At 42.4% G+C, this 26,713-nt stretch overlaps 1 protein-coding gene across 1 annotated transcript in view; it reads right to left on the minus strand.

Annotated features, from left to right (window-relative positions):
• LOC130380650 (proteinase-activated receptor 2-like) overlaps positions 1-22,913 on the minus strand; it is a 38,708-nt gene extending 15,795 nt beyond the window's left edge. The window contains exon 1 of the mRNA XM_056587921.1: positions 22,758-22,913. Within this exon, the coding sequence (XP_056443896.1) occupies positions 22,758-22,833 (76 nt within the window). The 5' untranslated portion in view covers positions 22,834-22,913. The remainder of the gene's footprint in view (positions 1-22,757) is intronic.
• Positions 22,914-26,713: the final 3,800 nt, after the last annotated feature.

The raw sequence follows: 26,713 nt of genomic DNA on the forward strand, positions 1-26,713 counted from the left end.
TCGGAAAGCAGCGCTGCGCGACACTGTTTCAGACGGGACCCTTTTCAATGTTGCGCTAAACACGCATGGTACGACTACGACTTTCTTTATAGGTCCATGACTGCGAGGCGTGGTATTTCAGGCCGTGCGTGTGTGTGTGTGTTGCGAGCGAATGTAATTTTAAAGTAACAAACAAACAAACTCAAAGCCGATGCATGCATCCAAAACTTTCTGTTCAAAACCAAATAAACAAATCAAAAACAGAGTCGTTATTCGCTTCAAATACTTTTTCTTTTCAAAACTTGGGAATTAATACAGCGCGGTACCGAGCGGTTGAAAACAATGTTGGCGTCTCCTCCTGTGGCTGCCTTGCGCACCTGAGTTATATTACTTAAAGATCCCATGCCATGCTATTTTATGGATGCTTTAATATAGGTATTAGTGGGCCACAAACACAGTATTCAAAGACGTCCCCGAAATTCAGCCGTGGTGCAGAGTTACAGCCACTCCGAACTAGTCGCACATTGAGCTTCCCCCAAACGCGCTGTTTCGGTGGGCGTGTCAAGGCAGGTCAAGGAGGGGGGTGGGGGTGTGGCCCTGAGCAGCTTGTAGCCACAGTACCATTCGCTCTGGTTACGGTGGGCGTGTCAAGGCAGGTCAAGGAGGGGGGTGGGGGTGTGGCCCTGAGCAGCTTGTAGCCACAGTACCATGCGCTGTTTACGGTGGATGTATCGCAATGGCTCGTAGAAACCCATATTATACATAGAAATCTATGTAATATAATATAATATATATTATCACCTGGCCCTGAGCAGCTTGTAACCACGGTACCATGCGCTCAGTTTACGGTGGATGTATCGCAATGGCTCTTAGAAACCCATATTATACATAGATATCTATATCATATAATATATAATATATATTATCACCTGGCCCTGAGCAGCTTGTAGCCACGGTACCATGCGCTCTGTTTACGGTGGATGTATCGCAATGGCTCTTAGAAACCCATATTATACATAGATATCTATATCATATAATATATAATATATATTATCACGGCCAAAAGCTGTGTGAGCCTCCAGACGATAGGCTATTATGAATCTCAAACGACCGCGTCTTCTTCAGATTGATGTGGAAGTGGAAGAACCAGAGACGTCGGAGAACCCGACGAAGTCCTTTGTGATTCATTATATCGTCTGGAGGTGCACACAGATTTTGGCCGTGATAATATGTATTATTTGATATAGATATCTATGTATTATATGATATTATTTAGATGTAGAGCCCCAGGACTCTAACGCAAGTGTTGTACACTTCCTTGTTATTTGGATAACCGTTCTGCTGTTGGTGTGATGGCGCACACGTCGGACTCTCGTCTCTGGTATTTCTACAACGAGACTCGTAGTGGGGGTTATCGCAGCCATGGTTGAGAATGAATTGGGGGAAAGGAACTTTGGCTTTGACTCCCTGAAGTACATGAACCACGACATGGAGGAGAAGGGGATTGTTGGCCGCGAATGTATCCCGCTTGAGCCCTGCTTCCCACCGCCTCGGCAGCGGTCAGCGCTAATCACCGCCTCCTGAAGCCGGTGGTCCATCGGCAGCGAGACTCCGGCGGGAGACGACCGCGGTCAACAATCCCTTGGCCATGGCTGAGATAACCCCCACTACGAGTCTCGTTGTAGAAATACCAGAGACGAGAGTCCGACGTGTATATCTAAATAATATCATATAATACATAGATATCTATATCAAATAATACATATTATCACGGCCAAAAGCTGTGTGCACGTCCAGACGATATAATGAATCACAAAGGACTTCGTCGGGTTCTCCGAAATCTCTGGTTCTTCCACTTCCACATCAATCTGTAGTAGACAGAACCGCGTGCTGCCGGCGCGAGGCACCACCGCCCGGCTGCCCGCTGCCGGGCGGTGGTGCTTCGCGGCGGTGGTGCCTCGCGGCAACCGGCGGCAGGCAGCATGTCGCAGTTCATGTACTTCGATGTCGTTCTGCCATTGCATTCAAAATTCTGTAACTAGCCTGTTACTACGAACTAAGCAACTACCGTACAAGTATTAGCATTTAGCACTAGCTCAATCACGACTCTTTCAGAATTATTGTGGGTGGTTACGAACCAACAAAGTGGGCAGGGCCATGAATAATAGTTTGACAACGCTACGTCACAGTGTCACCTTATCCAGATCGGCTCATTTCTTCTGCCTTTTTCCTTTCATTGCCTATTGCATTCAGCAGACAAACTGCATAGATTTCAAACTTACCACAGCTCACAAACTTATTCAGACCTATGCTATTTAACAAACAATAGGAAAAATGTGATTTTAATGGCATGGGCTCTTTAATATGACTTTGGCAGTAATGTTGCGCCATGATGCGTGCTTGCCTGCTTTCAGCGAGTAATTAATATTATTTGTAATTATTTTTTAAAAATATATTTATCAGTAATATAATAGTTTTTATTATAAATTAAATTACTTATATTAATTATTATAAATAATTAATGTAAGTAATTTAATGCCAACCGTAAATCTTGCATATCAAGTAGGCTAGCAAACACCGTTGCCATTCAACTCAGTGTCCGCTGACTTTCTGCTTAATGTGAAACTCATAACAAGTCGTGCATGTATGCAAGTGTGTGCGGTTTCGTTTTTTTAAGTACCGGTTCGAGAACCGTTTTAGCACCGGAACCATTTGAAAAGTACCGAGTAGGTTCCGGTATCGGATAAAACCCAAACGATACCCAACCCTACTTATGAACTCCATCAAATTCTGCCTACTAGTGGTTGAGCGATCCTGCGTGCGCACCCATCAGTTTCTGCTGATGGTGAGTATTTTCTTTAAAACATGCTTTTTAACTGCGCAATTATCCTACATATATGTTTAACATTGCGCCTTTTGACATGTAAGCACATAAATATGTGCACACTTCTGATGAATGTAGAAATAAGATGAAATATGTGTTATGACTTTACGGGTCTGGGAGCGGAGAAAGTTTTTCGTTGGTAGTGGAGGGGGAGGGGGACGACGACATCTTGTCTTATCGTTTTGCATAAATTCTAAGTACTTGTGTTTGTATTAGCTATGGAGGAAAGATGGAAACAATCGTTTGACCTCCTGTCGCTGGGAACATTCCCAGATGGCCTTAGGAGGTACGCTTCAAAATTCAAGTTAAAGGGTGAGTATCTGAAATACTTGCTTGTTTATAACGTCTTTATTTAAGATAGCAGGGGTAAAGTAGCCTATGTGGATAGACCAATTGCCTCTGTCAAATAATGCTCCCACTGCAGAATCACATTATTTAAAACCACTACTCACCCTTTGTACACTAAGAATATGGGGAGCATATTTTGATGATTGTTTATAAGGCCTTTATTTAAGATAGCTCAGCAGCAAAATCCTCCATATTTTACTGGCTTGGCATGTCAGTGGACATTAACAACTGGGTAGGCCATTTGTTTGAGTTATGGTTACTTTGTGTTTTAGTGTTTTATTAACAGCTACCTTCTTAAAGGACTTTGAATGTGATAAATGCCAGATGGTTGGGAAACCTTTGACTGCTTCCTACATTCCGACATTACAGTGTATACAGGTACATGTGTGCAGTGGTATCTTATCCAACAGCTATTAATAAAGAAGTATTGAGTGTAAAAATAATTATATTTGTTTTACCTTGATAGGTGTCTCCTGTCTGGGAGCTGATTGGTATTGACCTGACCGGTCCTCTCCAAAAAATTGTGGATGGCTTCCAGTACATTTTAACAGCCACAGATTACTTCTCAAAATTGGTTGAGGCTTTCCCATTAAAGTGGGACGCCACATCTACTTGATTATTTATACACATGGTTGTCCCAAAATAATCGTATCTGACCAGGGAAGAGAGTTTGTTAGTGAAGTATGTGCATTTTAGTAATGCTATTTTTTTTACTTTAACTGATTTAATTTCAGCTCAACACCAGCCTTTGCAGTATTTTGGCTATTCAAAGAAGTGTGACAGCTGCCTATCATCCCCAAACCAATGGTCTGTAAGAGAACATATTGTTACACATACCTATTTATTACACTTTTATTTTAGTCGTCATTTGTTCAGTGCTACAGAAAACATAATGCTTTTAGTGTCTATAGCATAAATAATAGGGAGGTATTTGTGACACATGTATATATTTAAGTATGTGTGTGAATACTTTTTTGAAATGTTTTTTCTTTTTTATTCACAAATTATACATTTGTTGCGTACCATGATTTATTTACTCACAGAATGATAGGAGTTTTAAAAGCTTATGAAAACCATTGTTTCTAGGGAATGCAGAGGACTTCTGTGTGGCGTGCTCCTTTGCCGAAGAAAATGCAGATGAGAGCATGATTGAAAAGATAAAGTATAACGTTAAATATGTGCTTTGTATAATTAATTGACTCAAAAATGTGTGTGCATAATACCATACAATGTATCTCATTGTAAATTGTAATTCTCTTTTAATTGTTTTATTTGGTAGGTGCAGTGTGGATTGTGCAGTCGGTGGGCACATTTAAAAAAAAAATAATAAAATTAAAAAATGTGCCCACCGACTGCACAAAAAATAAGGCTGTATATATTTGCAATAAATGCCTTAAAATAAAATAACGATTTGAGAACGCGCCCAACGCACCAACGCGCAAAGTTAAAAAAATTGAACTTTTGACACGCCTACGCGTGACGCTTAGCTGCGATAGCCAACCAGCGTGGAGCTTGACCCGACGTCACTGGCAGAGAGTAGTGACGCTTGCACAGAAGCATATGGCGGACATCTTTCTTTATTCTGGGTGGAAATAGTAACATAGTTACGCCATTAAAAGCGTTTATGTAAACATTTTTAGCGAGAAATGTGCATTTTACTTTCATAATGTTCGCTTGGTGAATGTGAAGGATGTTTGGTTTGATAGTTATGACAAAGAGGGAACGCTCCATTCACTTGCATGGACTGCTCTGCTCTAAGCAACCTCAACATCTTGGCGGACTATATCTCTGCTGATCAACACTACGAATGCTGGAAACACACCAGACACACCATGTGAAGTTATTTAACCGTATTATTGTTATTTATATCCCCGATCTAAGCTCTATCATGCACCCAAACACGGCAGCGTTTGGGTTTCCTACCTCAGACTCCTAAACCCAGCGCAGCGACAGGCCTGTTAGGCGCGTTGAACCATTTTTGTGACACACAATGATCAAGCGTCAAGTTAGGAGCGTTATGCGCGTTTTTGTGGCCTTAGCTTTACGTCACGCTTGTGACGTAAGGTAGCATTTTCTGATGGGTAGCATGATTTGATAGACTCCGCTGTCGAGTCGCACACTGTAAAAACAAAAACTTAAAATTGTTGGTCTCATTATGATTTCTGAGTAAATTTAATATTAAACATTAAGTATTCATGTCAACTGTGCAATGCAATTTAGTCCAACCAACAATGTTGAGTTTTGGGTCAAGAGTTGGGCTCACTGTAAGTCAGACTCTAGCTGTGTTCGAAATCGTTCCCTATCACGGATATAGTGTACTATATAGGGTGCTCGCCATTTTGTAGGGGTGTTCGAATTCTCAGTGGTTAATTTCATGCACTATATAGTGCACTTAAAATACCCCAAATTTGAGTGTACATACGATGTACCCTACATGTTACTCCCGTATACCACAATGCAATGCGGTCGTGTTTTTCCGGAGGAGAAGAAGAAGCTGAATAACCGCGAAAAATAATTAATTATTAATTTTCTAAAATAATTTAGAAAATGTCCACATTTTCTAAACGCAAGCTGGAGATGGAGTCTCCAGCTTGCGTTTAGAAATGTCAACAATTTATTTGGGATTTAACATAGAATATTTAACATTCAAAATTAATTTAAAAAAACTTGAACAAGGAAATGTAACATTCAACATCAATACAACCTCCAGCCCGGTTTGTTTAGATGATGTGGGCGCATCACGTCACACAAATACCCGGCGCATTTACGGACGCAAATTAGGTTTAGAAATGTTCAGCGTAGTAAAAAGTAAGTAAAGTAAAAGTAAAATGTATTTATAAGGCACATTTAAAAACAGTTTTCACTGGCCAAAGTGCCGTACATGGTGCAAAGAGGCATATAAAAGGAACACATACCACATACATAGACATAGATAAAAACATATAAAATAAACGAGATATCACAAAAGGGGAGGAAAGGCCAGGAAGAAAAGGTGTGTTTTAAGCCTAGATTTAAAAATGGTGATGGAAGGAGCGTTTCTGACTGCAGGCGGCAGCTCGTTCCAAAGGCGGGGGGGCAGCCACAGCAAAAGCCCTGTCAACCCTCTGTTTTAGCCTAGTGCGTGGAACGTGTAGGAGACCCAAGCTACCTGATCTAAGGGACCTGGGTGCTGAGTGGTGGTGGATGAGCTCTGTGATGTAGGGCGGGGCCAGGCCATTTAGGGCATTAAAAACCATAAGTACGGTTTTAAAATGAATTCTGTGCTGGATGGGCAACCAGTGGAGGGATGCTAGGATGGGGGTTATATGATCCCGCTTTCTGGATCCAGTCAGCAGCCTTGCTGCGGAGCTCTGGACCAACTGAAGGCAAGAGAGGAGTGATTGAGGGAGTCCTAGGTAAAGGGAGTTGCAGTAATCCAGCCGTGATGTGATGAAGGCGTGTATTACTATTTCCAGATTGTGAAGTGATAAATGGGGTTAGTAGTGTCCGTATTCTCGTTTGTTCGTTCCCTATATAGTGCACTATATCATGAACACTATGTAGGACATTGGTTCTCAAAGTGCGGCCCGCGGGCCAATGGCGGCCCGCGGAATCATTCCTGGCGGCCCGCAATGACATACATAATTATGTAAGTTATAAAAAAAAAAAAAAAACTTTTTTATTTTTATTATTAAATCAATATTAATTTAAATAAATATAAAGAGAAAATTCGACTCTCTCTAGCTTTCAATTAAATCCTTTTACATTTGTTAGTTTTAATCCGACTGTACATTATTTTGAAAGGGTGAACCTCAGTTTCGTGATTTAGACCTCACTTGACCTCACTCCCGGAGGTCCACAGTGCAATGTTTTTTTTGACCACTGGGATGCTGACGGCGTTTCCCGCCAATTTTTTTTTTTCCTTTGGCGGCCCTCAGTCAAATTTTGGGTTCCTAAATTGGCCCTCAGTTGTCAAAACTTTGAGAACCCCTGATATAGGGGAATAGTGAGTGAGTGTATAGGGAACGATTTCGAACACAGCTTCTGTCTGAGGCTGGGCCAACGACGGTGCACATGCGCATTTCGACACTTTCGAAAATACAGGGTTTCCTAACGGAATTTTCAGATGGTAAATATTGTGGCGACTCCTACCCCCCGGGGAGTCTGGGTATTCGTGATTCCGGTTGGGAAAAAGGGGTTTATTGCCTTTCGTCAATTTGTTTCCGTTAGGTTAAGTGGGGTTAACGGGTTTGGGGTCTTTATTGTTTGTGTGTTGTTTATTGTGTGTAGTGTTGCCGCCACCGTTACCGAGACTTGCATGTCCGTTGGTTGGGTGTGCGGTGCACTGTGTGTTTTTTTTAAATAATGTTAACCTTAATTTGAAATATTAAGTTAACAACCCTGACTTACTTTTTTGAGTTTTGTAAAATATAAAAATCTTAGTTGGTATAACTCTAACTTTCAAGTTTGTCTAAAGAAGAAAATTATCTTTTGATGGGCTCAAAACTCAAAAATTGATTGCAGTAAGTTGCCTTGCAATTTTGAGTTTTCTAAACTTTTTATATTTACAGTGCACTACGGTAGCAAAATCTGACAATGGAGCAGAAATTGGAACACCGGCGATTTGAATTCGCTCTGCATCTGGTATTCAATAACAAGTGCCTGCGCAGAATTCTCCGTGTCCGATGGCACGATCATATCAGGACTGAGGACCTGCTTAAGAGAGCTGAGATGAAACCACTGAGGGAGGAAGGGAAGATCAGAAGATGGAAGATGATCGGCCATATCTTGAGGCAGAATAGAGAAAGTGATGGCAATGTGCAACCCTGTCTCGTCAAAATTACGTTCCCATAGAACTATTCGGCATTCTCAATTACGTTTGTCATAAAACGTATTTTGTCCGCGATTACGTTTTATTGAACGTATTGCAAATACGTTCGTCCTCAGCCTATTTTTTGCCATTCATTAACCTCTAGGATTATGTTTGGTTGAAACGTATCCCAGATAGGTTAGATGCCAACGTATAGCACATTATTGTCATTAAGGCATATCTTCCTTTCAGGGAACGTTTCATTTAACGTATTTTGTCTGAAAAACGTATCTTGGCTGTGGATACGTGTTATTGAACATATCGCAAATACGTTCGTTGTCAACCTATTTTTTGCCATTCATTTACCTCTAGGATTATGTTTGGATGAAACGTATTCCAAATATGTTAAATGTCAACGTATAGCACATTATTGTCATTAAGGCATATTTCCCTTTCGGGAAACGTTTCATTTAACGTTATTTTGTCCCTGATTACGTCTTATTGAACATATTGCAAATAGGTTCGTTCTCAACATTTTTGTTGTTATTTATTTAAGCTACCTCTTGGATTACAGGCTACATTTAATTGAAACGTATCCTTAATAGGCTACGTTAAATTTCGATAACACATTATTGTCAGCATGTAGGCATAAGTCTACCTCTCGGGGAAGCGTACGTTTGATTGTAATGTTAATAGTCCAACGTTATATCAACATGTCACAAGAGGAGAAATTAGCTGCTGACGGGGTAACTGTAGGAGCGGGGGTTGCTTTGTTGATTTCTTTATCTAGGGCTATAGCTGTGGTCAAAGCGGGAAGTGTGCGTTGTCTGGGCGGTTGCCTGAACTGAGCTGCAGGAAATTATGTTCACACGTTTCTTCATTCATTCATGAAGGCTATACCGGTGAACGGTGACGTCAGACTCACGCCCACCTACAAACCAATCAATGTCCACTATCAGCCTGTCCTCTCGGAAAATACGACCACGTAGGTGGTTTGTTCCGCCACAGATTACGACCCATTGGAATTTATCCAAAACGAGCGAACGAGGCCCTCTACATGTGCGGGGAACCCTTTCTCATCAAAATTACGTTCCCAGAGAACTATTCGGCATTCTCAATTACATTTGTCTAAAAAACGTTTTTTGTCCGTGATTATGTTTTATTGAACATATTGTAATGACCTCGCCGGTGACATAACGATGTCGAGTCATTAGTAATTGAAGGAACTTTTAATGGACCAAAACCAGGTCACTGAAACCCGTAACCAACGGCAGAAATCCCACCCAAAACAAACCCCGGTTACCCCGGCAACCCCCAACACGGTCTCACTCACGTGCAGGCCCCCACCCTCGTGTTCTTCCAAGGCCCTCCCCCAGCTGACCTAATGATTCGCCCTCACACTGATTGACAAGAAGAACATTACAATACATGCACACAGACAACCCAGTCGCCAAGAAAAAACGTCAGTGGTGTACGTTTCCATGAACACTGGATACGTAGCATTTCAACGTAAAAAATAGCGTGTTATACCTACAGTATCCACGTGTGCCGCTGTGGAGGCGGGTTTCGGGGTTTGGGTTTCACGGCTTTCGCGGCAAATTGTGGACACGATTGTTTAGGGGGGGGGGGGGAGACTGTTGTTGACCGGGGAGGGGGGGGGGGGGGGGGACACGTTTGTTGAGGGGGGACGACGACACACGATTGTGGGGGGGGGGGGGGGGGGACGACACGTTAGTTGAAGGGGGGGGGGGGGGGGGACACGTTTGTTGAGGGGGGGTGAGACACGTTTGTAGGGGGGGGGCACGCTCGACAACGAGAGTTGGTTTTTATTGAACGCTCGACAACGAGAGTTGGTTTTTATTGAACGAGACTTCAACACGGAACAGCTGCGCGAAACGATGGTCACGTCACTCTCGGTGACGGTGTCGACAATAATGAACACACGGACAATGTTAATAGAACAACACACAACCACATAACATCCCGAACCCATTAACCCCACTTAATCCTAACAACAAAACAAGTTAACAAAAGCCCCATTTGTCAACTGAGAACCCCAATTCCCAGAATCCCCCGCGGCTCCGGAACACGGCGTAGCTTATATTAATCTTTATTATCTGAATGGGAAATGCAATATTTTAGGACAGATACACCATTAAACGCGTTTCTAATGACATTTCTAGCGAGAAATGTACATTTTCCTTACATAATCTTCAGTCAGTGAATGTGTATGATCTTTATTAATCTTTATTATCTGAATGGGAAATGCAATATTTTAGGACCGATTCACCGTTAAACGTGTTTCTAATAACATTTCTAGCGAGAAATATACTTTTTAATTGCATAATCTTCAGTCAGTGATTGTGTCTGATCTTTAGTTTTATAGTTATTAGGAGTTGATCGGCTCGCTCGCATGTTTCAACGACGTCAGGTTGCTTTCGCTAAACTAGCAGCTCACGTGCTTCCTGCGTTTGTGTTATTAAACTGTTACTTTATGTAACTTTTAATGATATCATCTTGTTAGAAACACGTATATCTGAGAGCCAACCCAGTCGCCAAAAACATACCTACGTTGACAGTGTACGTTTCGTGAACACTGGATTACGTCGCATTTCAACATAAAATAGCGTGTTATACACACACACACACGCACGCACATGCACAGACACACACACACACAAGCACACACAAGCACACACACGCACGCACAGACACACAGACACAGACACAGACACACACACACACACACACACACGCACACGGTGCATTTCGCTGCTAAAACAACAACAAAAAAATATTCCCTCAAATATTATTACTTTCAAAACGTTGGCCAAAATGGCCAATAATATCTTTTTTTTTTGGGATGCTTCCAGGACATTTTGGGTGGATTTTGAACGGTATGTGGGGGGCACGTTTTTTTGCAGGACCTGGCAACCCTGCGCTGTTGCCCGAGATCTGGATCCACCCCGGTGTGGTGCTGTCTCCTTTTGACCTTTTGACCCCAGACTTCTGGGGGAATAGCTGAATCAATTCATTAGTCAATCAGAAGCATGTAAATATCTTTCCGGTGGGGTAAGAGGACGAACAAGGTGTCCTTCAGCATCTACGCTTCCAGGCGATTGCAACGGTGCCACACATGAGCATATTCGAACATGTTTAATGGTAGTAATTAGCTGTCGAAATTGGAGGCCTTAATCAATACTGAGCAGCTATTGATTTGCTTCCCGATAAAGATTTGTCACAAATGACATGTTATTTAGCATCTACACGTTGAGCTGAGTCCAATGACACCAAGAACGACACTCTAGCTAATGGTAACATGTATTTGACATGGTACACCTAGGTCTAGGACATGATCTCGGTGTAGCAAGAGGCCGAGCTTGATCTCATTGGACTCAGCTTAACGTGTAGATGCTAATTAACATGTAATTTGTCAAAAATCTCCATCGGGAAGCAAATCTATAGCTGGTCATTATTGATAAAGGCCTCCAAAATCGACAGCTAATTACTACCCCGAAACATATTCAAATATGATCATGTGTGGCACTGTTGCAATCGTCTCGAAACGTAGATGTCAAAGGACACCTTGTTTGCTCTGTTGCACCACCGGGAACATATTTTCATACTTCTAATGGATTGATTTATATTTTAAGGTTCTCGGAGTGAGACTTTAAGTGGCTGCAGCAGAAGTGTTGAGACGAAAGATGATATCAAGAGATTTATAGAATATTCCCATTCACATTATGATTCTTCGTCGTAACATCCGACCAAACATCCTTCACATTCACAGAGCGAAGATTATGAAAGTCCAGGCTCAGCAAGTGCTCCATCTCGTTGCACCTGCACCCAGCGGCTCGCTTGCAAGATTTTGGCCTGAAGATCTTCCCAGACCAACACCCTAGCCATCCAACATGCATATCTGAGAATCAGGCCTCTCTTTAATAATGACATAAAGTTATGAGAGAAACACACATTAACTTTTTGTTATCTCATAAGCGGCGTGGTGCCGGCTCCTTTTGACCTTTTGACCCCCGACTTCAAAAACGTGGCCACAGGCCAGCTGTGTCTACACACCTTTAGCCACAAATGTACACCTCCATCCCACAAAAAATGGGGACTAGAAACTAACCTCTGTCTTATGTACATTTACTGTACTGTTGGAGGTCACGCCCCTTTGCCGACCTTTTCGAGATAGCTAGGGATGCTAAAATGTTTACACACATTTCCCGGGGCCCCGTGTACGACATATCCGAGATTTGGAGTTCTAGCCCTTAGAGAAAAAAAGTTTTCCCAAATGGAGTGTCATTTGGACAAAGCCCCTCAGAAGTGTAGCCTGCAAGACCTAACGGTTCAGAATGTGGTGGAAAAACAGTTTTTGAGATAGGAAGGTCCTACCGCCCTGAAATTTTAATACCTTATTCTAGGGCCTAACTGGGACCCCCGCACCGAAACTTGGCCCGGTCGGACCCCGAGGGCAGGAAGGGGGGGGCCTGCCCTCGGGGTCTGACCGGGCCAAGTCTCGGGCAGGAAGGGCCCCCCCTTCCTCCCCTCGGGGTCCGACCGGGCCAAGTTTCGGTGCGGGGGTCCCAGTTAGGCCCTAGAATAAGGTATTAAAATTTCAGGGCGGTAGGACCTTCCTATCTCAAAAACTGTTTTTCCACCACATTCTGAACCGTTAGGTCTTGCAGGCTACACTTCTGAGGGGCTTTGTCCAAATGACACTCCATTTGGGAAAACTTTTTTTCTCTAAGGGCTAGAACTCCAAATCTCGGATATGTCGTACACGGGGCCCCGGGAAATGTGTGTAAACATTTTAGCATCCCTAGCTATCTCGAAAAGGTCGGCAAAGGGGCGTGACCTCCAACAGTACAGTAAATGTACATAAGACAGAGGTTAGTTTCTAGTCCCCATTTTTTGTGGGATGGAGGTGTACATTTGTGGCTAAAGGTGTGTAGACACAGCTGGCCTGTGGCCACGTTTTTGAAGTCGGGGGTCAAAAGGTCAAAAGGAGCCGGCACCACGCCGCTTATGAGATAACAAAAAGTTAATGTGTGTTTCTCTCATAACTTTATGTCATTATTAAAGAGAGGCCTGATTCTCAGATATGCATGTTGGATGGCTAGGGTGTTGGTCTGGGAAGATCTTCAGGCCAAAATCTTGCAAGCGAGCCGCTGGGTGCAGGTGCAACGAGATGGAGCACTTGCTGAGCCTGGACTTTCATAATCTTCGCTCTGTGAATGTGAAGGATGTTTGGTCGGATGTTACGACGAAGAATCATAATGTGAATGGGAATATTCTATAAATCTCTTGATATCATCTTTCGTCTCAACACTTCTGCTGCAGCCACTTAAAGTCTCACTCCGAGAACCTTAAAATATAAATCAATCCATTAGAAGTATGAAAATATGTTCCCGGTGGTGCAACAGAGCAAACAAGGTGTCCTTTGACATCTACGTTTCGAGACGATTGCAACAGTGCCACACATGATCATATTTGAATATGTTTCGGGGTAGTAATTAGCTGTCGATTTTGGAGGCCTTTATCAATAATGACCAGCTATAGATTTGCTTCCCGATGGAGATTTTTGACAAATTACATGTTAATTAGCATCTACACGTTAAGCTGAGTCCAATGAGATCAAGCTCGGCCTCTTGCTACACCGAGATCATGTCCTAGACCTAGGTGTACCATGTCAAATACATGTTACCATTAGCTAGAGTGTCGTTCTTGGTGTCATTGGACTCAGCTCAACGTGTAGATGCTAAATAACATGTCATTTGTGACAAATCTTTATCGGGAAGCAAATCAATAGCTGCTCAGTATTGATTAAGGCCTCCAATTTCGACAGCTAATTACTACCATTAAACATGTTCGAATATGCTCATGTGTGGCACCGTTGCAATCGCCTGGAAGCGTAGATGCTGAAGGACACCTTGTTCGTCCTCTTACCCCACCGGAAAGATATTTACATGCTTCTGATTGACTAATGAATTGATTCAGCTATTCCCCCAGAAGTCTGGGGTCAAAAGGTCAAAAGGAGACAGCACCACACCGGGGTGGATCCAGATCTCGGGCAACAGCGCAGGGTTGCCAGGTCCTGCAAAAAAACGTGCCCCCCACATACCGTTCAAAATCCACCCAAAATGTCCTGGAAGCATCCCAAAAAAAAAAGATATTATTGGCCATTTTGGCCAACGTTTTGAAAGTAATAATATTTGAGGGAATATTTTTTTGTTGTTGTTTTAGCAGCGAAATGCACCGTGTGCGTGTGTGTGTGTGTGTGTGTGTCTGTGTCTGTGTCTGTGTGTCTGTGCGTGCGTGTGTGTGCTTGTGTGTGCTTGTGTGTGTGTGTGTCTGTGCATGTGCGTGCGTGTGTGTGTGTGTATAACACGCTATTTTATGTTGAAATGCGACGTAATCCAGTGTTCACGAAACGTACACTGTCAACGTAGGTATGTTTTTGGCGACTGGGTTGGCTCTCAGATATACGTGTTTCTAACAAGATGATATCATTAAAAGTTACATAAAGTAACAGTTTAATAACACAAACGCAGGAAGCACGTGAGCTGCTAGTTTAGCGAAAGCAACCTGACGTCGTTGAAACATGCGAGCGAGCCGATCAACTCCTAATAACTATAAAACTAAAGATCAGACACAATCACTGACTGAAGATTATGCAATTAAAAAGTATATTTCTCGCTAGAAATGTTATTAGAAACACGTTTAACAGTGAATCGGTCCTAAAATATTGCATTTCCCATTCAGATAATAAAGATTAATAAAGATCATACACATTCACTGACTGAAGATTATGTAAGGAAAATGTACATTTCTCGCTAGAAATGTCATTAGAAACGCGTTTAATGGTGTATCTGTCCTAAAATATTGCATTTCCCATTCAGATAATAAAGATTAATATAAGCTACGCCGTGTTCCGGAGCCGCGGGGGATTCTGGGAATTGGGGTTCTCAGTTGACAAATGGGGCTTTTGTTAACTTGTTTTGTTGTTAGGATTAAGTGGGGTTAATGGGTTCGGGATGTTATGTGGTTGTGTGTTGTTCTATTAACATTGTCCGTGTGTTCATTATTGTCGACACCGTCACCGAGAGTGACGTGACCATCGTTTCGCGCAGCTGTTCCGTGTTGAAGTCTCGTTCAATAAAAACCAACTCTCGTTGTCGAGCGTTCAATAAAAACCAACTCTCGTTGTCGAGCGTGCCCCCCCCCTACAAACGTGTCTCACCCCCCCTCAACAAACGTGTCCCCCCCCCCCCCCCCCCTTCAACTAACGTGTCGTCGTCCCCCCCCCCCCCCCCACAATCGTGTGTCGTCGTCCCCCCTCAACAAACGTGTCCCCCCCCCCCCCCCCTCCCCGGTCAACAACAGTCTCCCCCCCCCCCCTAAACAATCGTGTCCACAATTTGCCGCGAAAGCCGTGAAACCCAAACCCCGAAACCCGCCTCCACAGCGGCACACGTGGATACTGTAGGTATAACACGCTATTTTTTACGTTGAAATGCTACGTATCCAGTGTTCATGGAAACGTACACCACTGACGTTTTTTCTTGGCGACTGGGTTGTCTGTGTGCATGTATTGTAATGTTCTTCTTGTCAATCAGTGTGAGGGCGAATCATTAGGTCAGCTGGGGGAGGGCCTTGGAAGAACACGAGGGTGGGGGCCTGCACGTGAGTGAGACCGTGTTGGGGGTTGCCGGGGTAACCGGGGTTTGTTTTGGGTGGGATTTCTGCCGTTGGTTACGGGTTTCAGTGACCTGGTTTTGGTCCATTAAAAGTTCCTTCAATTACTAATGACTCGACATCGTTATGTCACCGGCGAGGTCATTACAATATGTTCAATAAAACATAATCACGGACAAAAAACGTTTTTTAGACAAATGTAATTGAGAATGCCGAATAGTTCTCTGGGAACGTAATTTTGATGAGAAAGGGTTCCCCGCACATGTAGAGGGCCTCGTTCGCTCGTTTTGGATAAATTCCAATGGGTCGTAATCTGTGGCGGAACAAACCACCTACGTGGTCGTATTTTCCGAGAGGACAGGCTGATAGTGGACATTGATTGGTTTGTAGGTGGGCGTGAGTCTGACGTCACCGTTCACCGGTATAGCCTTCATGAATGAATGAAGAAACGTGTGAACATAATTTCCTGCAGCTCAGTTCAGGCAACCGCCCAGACAACGCACACTTCCCGCTTTGACCACAGCTATAGCCCTAGATAAAGAAATCAACAAAGCAACCCCCGCTCCTACAGTTACCCCGTCAGCAGCTAATTTCTCCTCTTGTGACATGTTGATATAACGTTGGACTATTAACATTACAATCAAACGTACGCTTCCCCGAGAGGTAGACTTATGCCTACATGCTGACAATAATGTGTTATCGAAATTTAACGTAGCCTATTAAGGATACGTTTCAATTAAATGTAGCCTGTAATCCAAGAGGTAGCTTAAATAAATAACAACAAAAATGTTGAGAACGAACCTATTTGCAATATGTTCAATAAGACGTAATCAGGGACAAAATAACGTTAAATGAAACGTTTCCCGAAAGGGAAATATGCCTTAATGACAATAATGTGCTATACGTTGACATTTAACATATTTGGAATACGTTTCAACCAAACATAATCCTAGAGGTAAATGAATGGCAAAAAATAGGTTGACAACGAACGTATTTGCGATATGTTCAATAACACGTATCCACAGCCAAGATACGTTTTTCAGACAAAATACGTTAAATGAAACGTTCCCTGAAAGGAAGATATGCCTTAATGACAATAATGTGCTATACGTTGACATCTAACCTATCTGGGATACGTTTCAACCAAACATAATCCTAGAGGTTAATGAATGGCAAAAAATAGGCTGAGGACGAACGTATTTGCAATACGTTCAATAAAACGTAATCGCGGACAAAATACGTTTTATGACAAACGTAATTGAGAATGCCGAATAGTTCTATGGGAACGTAATTTTGACGAGACAGGGTTGCAATGTGGCAATGGGCACCAGAAAGGAAAAGAAGAAGAGGGAGACCTACGACAACGTGAAGAAGGACGGACGAGAAATAGAGGAGAAATGGTGCCTGGGGCTCATGGGATGAGGTGCGAGTTGCAGCAGCAGACCAAGAGAAATGGAAAGGTTCTGTAAAGTCCCTATGTGCCACGAGGCACTTGGAGGACAGGTAACAGGTAGCTTTAGATAAGGGCAAGTATAGCCTTCCATACAGTGGCAATACAATTATGCTTCTCATAGCAAAAGGATAGAAGGTGATAGGCTACAAGGAAATGAAGGCGTTCAAACTTGAAACTAATCCTTAATTCTGTTTAGTTCTGACTGTTTTTTATCGGATAAAAAAAACTGCCTTGAAGAACTTTTGACTTCTGATGAGGGGTCTCGTTAGCACCTGGACCATGAATGCGCCTATAATCATGCATTGACATAGGAACACAGCTGTATAGACCTACTGGCACCTGCTGCCATAGATATGTATTTAACCAAGACCTCAGAATTTATTCCCAGTCTTACCCAGAAATAAGAAATTTAACAGAAGGTAACAGTGTGTTACAGTGTGTGTGGTTTTAATTAGTTTATTAACTTTGTTATGGGTTGATAGCCTAGACTACATTAAAGGTCCCATAGCATGCTACTTCATGGATGCTTTAACCCTCATAGGGTGTTCGTGTTTTTGTTACACAGGAGGTGCTGCTGGGTCTGGTGGACCCATTGCATTTTAGGCCTTTTAATTCAACATAATCTAACTTTTTTTTTAAATACTCACCAAATGGTTACTTCAACCCAATTGCAAGTAATATAAACAACACATATGTTAAATTTGATCCCTTTACCTTACCTATCACATTTATGAATAGAGGTGCCACTCGTTTTTGTTTCTTTTTGTATTAATATAGATATTAGTGGGCCCCAAACACAGTATTTTAAGATGTTCCCGAAATTCAGCCGCTGCGCAGAATTATGCAAAAGATTTTTTATTGATAACAACATTGGCATATACTGATCAAAACAGGACGATACAAAAAAATTTCGTTAATCGCGCGATAAAAAATGTAACGCCGTTAAAATTGGTTTGCGTTAACGCCGTTAATAACGCGTTTAACTGACAGCTCTATATAATATATATTATCACGACCAAAAGCTGTGTCCGCCTCCAGACGATATTCAGCCGTTGCGCAGAATTACAGCCACTACGAGCCAGTCGCACATTGAGCTTTCCCCAAATGCGCTGTGTAGGTGTCTGTAGCTTTAATGCAAATGAAGAGGAGAGAGGCGGCTCAAGGAGGAGGATGGGGGTGTGGCCCTGAGCTGCTTGCAGCCACGGTACCATGCGCAGTGGCGTAACATCATGGTGATATGCCCGGGTGCAAAAATGTTGTGCCCCTCGACAGGACTTCAGAGCGGGGGGTGAGGGTTATATTCGTATAATTCAGTTAATTAATTAAGGGCGCCACCAAAGGGCGCCCCCGACACATTTGCCGCCCTGGGCGATATATATATTTTTCTTCCTCCATGGGCCCCTGATGCCCTCTGGGCCCCGGGCAGCTGCACCGGTTGCACCACCAATATTTACGCCACTGACCATGCGCTCTGTTTACAGTGGATGTATCGCAATGGCGAGGCGCACACAGCCTTTAGCCGTGTTCTGTAATTATTGTAGGACACACGGGAGACCTGGAGCTCTGTCTAAATAATATCATATTATACGTAGATATCTATATCATATAATATTAGAGCTGTCAAGCGATTAAAATATTTAATCGTGATTAATCGCATTAATGTCATAGTTAACTCACGATTAATCGCGATTAATCGCAAATTATTTTTCTATGCTAAATATCCCTTGAATTTTTTGTCCCATAATTCTTCTAATTTAAATTCTCTTATCAACATGGTGAAGTGCATCGGCTTGCCTTGCCATCGGCTTGCAAATGATTTTTTATTGATAACAACATTGGCAAGGGCGTAACCACACATTCTTTGGGGGGGTCGTGTCCCCCCCAATGTTGAGAAAATACTAACCTGTCCCCCCCAATATACAGCAGGATAAAATGTAAAATATATGTTCTCTTTTTATGAACCCTGTCAATGGATCGGCCTCTTGTTATGCAGTGATGTTGCTAGGTACGCGTCCTGCGTCCCTGACGCATTAAAATCTGAAAGGACGCACTAAACTCACTATCCATGCGTCCCGGGGACGCATCTCATTTTCCCCATGAAAAACGATACATTGTGAACATTAAACAACTCGTGTTTAATCACAGTAACTAACTGGCCTTCTTGTGAGCAGATCGGACAAGCGCTGTTTCAACCCTCTGCGCATCTACTCGGCGCAGACGTGATCCCCTGTACAAGGTATCGCGACATGCTAATTTAGCCGCTACCAAAACAACTAGCTCGTCACCGCTGATTTCATTTCAACAATTAAAAATACGAACTTCATAGTAAATAAACCCACGTTTCCACTGCTCGATGCTGTGCTCATTCGTGTCGAATGAGCAAATCAAACAGGATTTTTTTGCAATCCTTCTGATTGAATATATGTACATTTATGACAAAATCGTGAGGACTAGGCTTGTGACACACACACACACACACAAATGTTGCGCTCGCGCGGTAATAGCTCATTGGCGCCACCTAGTGATCATTATGTGCAAATGCACAGCCTCTCATTAAAATGACTTAGGGGTCATTTGACCCCTCTTGCGGCGCTAGGAGTAAGTAAAAATGGCCCGGCGTTTCTAGTGTTAAACATGAACGGTTGAGTAGGCCTACTCCAGCTCTAACCATATCATACCACCATCAAGGAGTTTAACACTATTAATTTAATTTAATTAAATTAATAGTTTTTTATTATGATTCTATTTAAGAAATAGAATCATAATAAAAAAGAAACACATTTTTTAAACTGGGGAGTCGGGACCCATTGAATTTCTCAGGGACCCACCCAACTCGCCACCTGTGGGTCCCGGGGACTCACTACATTGAAAACCTATCAACATCACTGGTTATGTCTTATTTATTTTCAATTTATTTCCATTTGTTGAGTGTGTGAATCCCCCCTCCTAATTGTACACTTGTGCGATTTAGTTTGAAACCACCTCGCGACTTTCTGCGTTGTCATGGTTACCCACACTCTTTCTTCAGTGAGAGCCAAGAAAGTAAAGTTGAGTAATGGAGGATTTGAGGTTACCTAAAAAGCAGAAGAAACTGGACCAACAGCCAAGCATACGCAGTTTTTTTCAGACAGTAAGTAACTTGACAGGCATGCTGAAAGCAGTGGCCAGACAGGGACATGCTCTGGACATGCAGGTGATAAGGTGAGAATTTTGAGACTAGACAGCCTTACAACGTTGTTTATAACCTGGGCCTACATGTCAGCAATACATAAAAGTAGCCTACTTCTAATACAAGCAGAATATATAGACCAAAATGATCACGAAGGTCAGCCACTGTTCTTCTGATAACATAATGACATGTGGTCATGGGTATGTGGTATTTTTCCATTGGAAGCTATCCTTTTTGCTACAGTACTACTGGAAGAGCATAATTGTAATTGGTAGGTGTGTTTAAGGTCAGTAAGCAGCTAACCAAAACAAAGTGTGTGTGTATGTGTGTGTGTGTGTGGGGGGGGGGGGGGGGGGGGGGGCGGGGCAGACATTACATTATTACACTATTCCTTTAGATGTGAATTCAAATGGTCAATGTAGTCCTCGAAACTATGTTCTAAATGTCCACATTTTCATATATAAATATAGAATTGTAGGCAATGCACTTAACAAATAATAATAAAAAATTGGACCCCCCCCAATGTCTAAACCATGGTTACGCCCTTGAACATTGGCATATACTGATCAAAACAGGACGATCTAAAAAATTTAACGCCGTTAAAATTGGTTTGCGTTAACGCCGTTAATAACGCGTTTAACTGACAGCTCTATATAATATATATTATCACGACCAAAAGCTGTGTCCGCCTCCAGACGATATTATGAATCTCAAACGACCGCGTCGGGTTCTCCGACGTCCCTGGTTCTTCCACTTCCACATCAATCTGAAGTAGACTGAACCGCGCGCTGCCGGCTGCCTGCTGCTGGCTGGCTGCTGCCGGTTGGTGCTTCGCGGCGGTGGTGCCTCGTGGCAACCGGCGGCAGGCCGCATGTCGCAGTTCATGTACTTCAGGGAGTCAATGCCAAAGTTCCTTTCCCCGAATTCCTTCTCAACCATGGCTGAGATGACCCCAACTACAGTCTCGTTGTGGAAATACAAGAGACGTCAAAGAGCCGATGTGTAATGCGCCATAACTCCAACATCAAACACTTGAGTTACAGTGTGTGTAATCACACACACACACACACACACACACACACACACACACACACACACACACACACACACACACACACACACACACACACACACACACACACACACACACACACACACACACACACACACACACACACACACACGGCTCGGGACCTTTAAAGGGGACATATTGCCGTTTCGAAAATCTGCCCCATATGACATCACTAGTTGAGCAACGTTTCCTTCAGTCCATTGGGTAGGATGGTAGACTGATCTATCCAGCATTTTCAAAACGGCTTGTTAGGCTAATCACACTCACACCTGGTGAAATAATATGTCTCCTTTAAGACACCTTTTAATTTTGTTTTGAGGAGGGCTGTCAAACCATGAGAAAACCTTTGGGGACTATATTGCGATAATAGGTTACTTGGACACCGCTCATTGCCAAACGTGACTTTATTTAGCCTAATGACAGATATTGAAAAGTAACAACATGGAATTAATGTTAAATCTGAATTAAAATGATATAGCCTAATTAATAAATCAATATTTTGAACTGTAACATAGCCTATGGATAGATACAGTAAACGAACGCCTATTGACTTGTTCTTGCCATGTTTTACTCGAAAGGCACTTGTAACATAAATAATATATAGACTAAGTAACACCAAACTAAGTTCTGGTTGATTTCAAGGTCCACAGTCGGCGGATAGGCAGTAGACATGGAAAGAGGGAGGGAGAGAGACAAGAGTTTTTGGAAAGGATCCTGCCATTTTAGAGAAGGTCTCTGAAAACGTCTTTGAGGCCTTTATTTTTGCCTTTTCTCGCTCTTGTTCAGATGTTAGGAATCACATAAAAATGCAGATTAGAAGTTCTTGTTCATTTTGATACCCTGGACGTAATTTTAGGTTGAGTATTGAGCAGTAGGTCTACATGCTCTAATAAGTAGGCCTAAATGAAACCAAATAGCGGAGTGTCCACATTAATTGCGTAAAACAGTAATAAAACAAACGTAACGTTGTTATTTTAAAATGACAGCACTAGTTTGAGGCATTTATTTGCGTTCTCAGACCTTAAGCAAGACTTTATTTTCTTCTTCCCAAACGCGCGTCTTTCACTCAACACTTTTCACGCGCAACTAAAAGACGCAAGGGAGCGGCGAATCAACAGAGAAAGGGTGTGCGTAGATCAGCCTGCACTGCAATCAATGCAGTTGGTCCGAATAGATGGAGAAAGATGGATGAATTGATCTAATGAGCATATTTCCTTGCGCGTTCAGATCGCTGGTAATTATGGGGAAAACCTTTTCGTCGTTAACGAGAACTTTCCGACGTCGCGAAAATGTTTCGCGACGTCGGAAAGTTAGTAGGCCTAGTCTACTCAGGAGAACCATACAAATCAGTCAGGAGGGACTTACCATGTTTGGCCATAGACTTTGATATGTTGAGGATAAAAAATAGTACCAGGAACTTAGAAACACAACCAGGCTTCATCGCTTGACTTCGATATTCAGAGACTCGGTCCCGGTCTTCCGCTGTTATCTGTGTGTGGTTATGAGCTGAATGTTGGCTGCATTATATTTATATAGTCGTGATGGCCTCCATCCCCACCCAGTTGCTGGAGATGGTATTTCATGTTGTTTCATTTAGGCTATTTCGAATAGGACAATAATTCCTCCAAGTGGACGAGAGGGAAACAAATTCAGCATGGCAATACAGCCTAGGTGTTGATAATATAAAACAATTTAAAACAATATAGGCTACTTATTTCAGAGTTATGTTGTTAAGCAATGTTATTGCAAATACAGTTTAATCGTGGCAAAGTTCTGAGTGAAACCATAGATTTTATAGAGTGAAAACGACAGACACGAAGAGACACCAGATCGTTTAGTGTACAAGTTATAAACACTTTACTGCAGTAGCCTCTATTAAAAGCAATCCGTTTAAAGCATTTCATTATAAAGCAACATTTTTGTAGAAAGCACACACACACACACACACTCCGTTTTTGTTGTAAAGAAAATAAAAAATACAAGGAATAATCTATGTTATATGCTTTTTGAAATTATTTGGTTTATTCGGTTCAATTCAACCAAGCCCTATAAATGAAGGTGGGAATATGAGTGCATGTTGACATTACAAGAGTGCGCCATAGCGGGGGTCGGCTGGTTGGAGCAGACGACCAGCAGCATGTTGCAGTGGATGTTGGCTGGCCGTGACCACGCGGCACAGAAGCGGTCTGTGCCGGTCAGACCGCTTCCTATCGTCCAGTCAGGACCGGCGATCGGCACAGGCGACCTAGGCGATCACCTAGGGCGGCAAATTCTGGTTCTGGTGGCGACCTTAATTAATGAATTAATGAATTAATTAAAATATACGAAACAAGCGAAATGAAACCAAACACGTTCCCAAGTTGAACGGACAAGGGAGGGGGCGGGGGATTAATTGTTAGGGCGCACTGAAACCCTCACTGTAGCACGCAGGAAAACGCGATAAGCTAAATAATAAATCTTTATCCAAATCCTAAATCTAACTGCTAAATCTCTCGTAATTATTGTGTAGTTGTGTCAGATATTGTTCTCACACACACACACACACACACACACACACACACACACACACACACACACACACACACACACACACACACACACACACACACACACACACACACACACACACACACACACACACACACACACCAGAGATGGAAATTAACTTTTTTGCCCACCAGCCACTGTGGCAGGTAGATTTAAAAATCTACCAGCCACTCATCTTTTTTTACCAGCCACTTTTTATGCGCTGTATTTTTTTTTTATATATGCGTACATTTTAAACAATATAATAGTAACAATAGATAAGAAAAGTGTTTTTCATACACATCGTTTTTTCCATCAGAATTGATTCTTACTGTAAGTAGGTGCTACCAAGGAACTGAGTTGAAAATGTTACACTCTTACCGCAGATGATAAACAATAAACAGGTATCTGCCATGTTAATGTCAAAGGTGTTACGATGACAAGTTTGGGGATAATGCATCTATACAAAGTATTTTCAATAAAAAACAAATTGACATATTAACAATAAAACAACATGCGTGGCTACACCCTCATAAGTCAATCTAATTAGTGCCTGAATACAAATGTGTCCACAGACATGGTAACTAACGTATGATAGTAAGCATTATTGGCCCTTAACACTAATATTCAGAAAAAACACTGCCTCAAAAAGCTATTGGCTTAAGCAATACAAGTAGAGGCATATACTTGAACTTTATACCCTGAACTTTTAAACGTTGCAAACGTGCAACAAAATAATTATATATTTATATGGCATTCAGTCCAATGCTGGAAATATATCTGTGGCATTCAGTAGGCCAATGCTGTAATAAAATATGTAAAGTATGACCAAGTGTTTCTTTCTGTTCAATAGATAGAACGTTATCAATCCCCTGTGGGAGAAATGTGTTAATGTCTGTCCCTATAAAACAATAATGGTAAAAAAATAAATACACGACGGTAACTGCGTAGCCTAAGTCAAACCGTCCAATCTGAAGGCTCTACTTAACCACGCCCCCTACTCACTTCCACCAATGCAAAGCGAACAGAACTGAGTAGGGGAGGGCGTAGCCTAACTGGTTTGCGAACGACCCAAAGAAACGCAACGCAAATTCAATGAGAACATGTATGAGGCTTTAATAAAATCCCGGACGATTTTTAAATTCCGCCACACATTTTTTAAAAGTGTCTCAAAAAGAGGGCATGTCCGGGCAAAAGACGACGTCTGGTTACCCTACGTACGGGAAACCCATTTGATTCCTAACACTAGTGGCCCAAATTGGTGGGCGCTTCCCTGGTAATTTCTCTGCGTGAGAAATACGAAGTGTGTCGTGTGAGCGTGTGCATGGGTTGAAATAAAACATTCGGGAGTGTGCAATAATACAAATTATTCTAAAGAGGTCAGAGACTCCGTGCACAGCCCCGCCTTCCCCAGTGAACCAAGAAACCCTGCGCCTTGACGAACGGGGGATTTCTAACCTTTACAAGATGGTCAAATGTAGATATATAAATGTCCTATAATAATTTTTATAAACTAACTTACGATATAAATAAACGATTGTTTCTTTAAAGGCACCCAGTGCAACTTTCGAGGCTTAAAAATAAACATTCAATTTCTAGTCTTTTTTACACGTAGTAAGTTTCAATAGGCTAACTCCATACCATTACATACCGACATTCAAGCAGCAAAGATGAGACGTCGTTGTGTGGTGAGAACTGATAGAAAATCGATAACAACAACAATGCCGCCATTTTCTTTATTTTTTGTAACCTACAATAAATAAAGCAGGCTTCCAGTCAATGGAAAAATGGCTTCTCCCCACCGGCAATTGTTGTTGTTTACGATTTTCTATCAGTTCTCACCGCACAGCAACGTCTCATCTTTGCTCCTTGAATGTCGATATGTAATGGTATGGAGTTATTGAAACTTACTACGTGTAAAAAAGACTAGAAATTGAATGTTTATTTTTCATTGAATGTTTACATAAAGTTGCACTGGGTGCCTTTAACCCCAAGCCAAACTTGCTGAGTATTTCACCCCGGTGAACAGCTCATCGTTCTCCCCCCTCAATAGAATAAATCGAGCAGTATGCTGCTGGCTCCCTAAACCAAAACCAAATGTTAGAATTAGTTTTGCTTTACACTACCAAACAAAAGCAGCTTAAATAGCAAAATAACCAAGTTAACTGTGTAATCAATCCCAACGACTGTAACGTTACGATCTGAAAGCCAGGGTCCACAACCTGTGTTCGCGTTGGTCCATTTATCTAACGTTACAGAATAGCAAATTATCTATATAATCGCCACAATTTCGGTAAATATAACCATTTTGACCTCTTAAATTTGAAACTATAGGGCTTAACGGGTGTTCTTAGTTAACGTTACAGCGTCACTAACTGTAACGTTACCTTATATTGCCTATTACTTTAAAAACGCGCTGCGTAGCGGTTATCAATGAAGTACTGCATAACATTGTGTTGGGAATAGGTATTTTGGCGCCCCCTCTGGTTGCAGGCGCACACCTGCTCGTTGAGAAGGTGCCGTGCGCAGACGGAGTGAAACCCCCAATGAAGTCCGTAGGTTCACGATACAAACACCCCGGTGCCTCTCTGCACGGAGCTCCTGGGCCAGATTGTGGTATACCCCCTGTTCTTGTCTCCGTTCATTGATGGGGTGCACCCAAACCCTTCGTCTTCTCCTTGCCCGCCTACGGCACAGCAGAAGAAGGGCAACCACCCTCTGTCTGGCAACAATTGTTCTGTTGAAATAAAAAAAACTCAATAAAATGTAAAATAGCTTGTGTTCAATTAAAATGG

Source organism: Gadus chalcogrammus, chromosome 4 (assembly GCF_026213295.1).
Source record: "Gadus chalcogrammus isolate NIFS_2021 chromosome 4, NIFS_Gcha_1.0, whole genome shotgun sequence".
NCBI classification, from domain to species: domain Eukaryota; kingdom Metazoa; phylum Chordata; class Actinopteri; order Gadiformes; family Gadidae; genus Gadus; species Gadus chalcogrammus.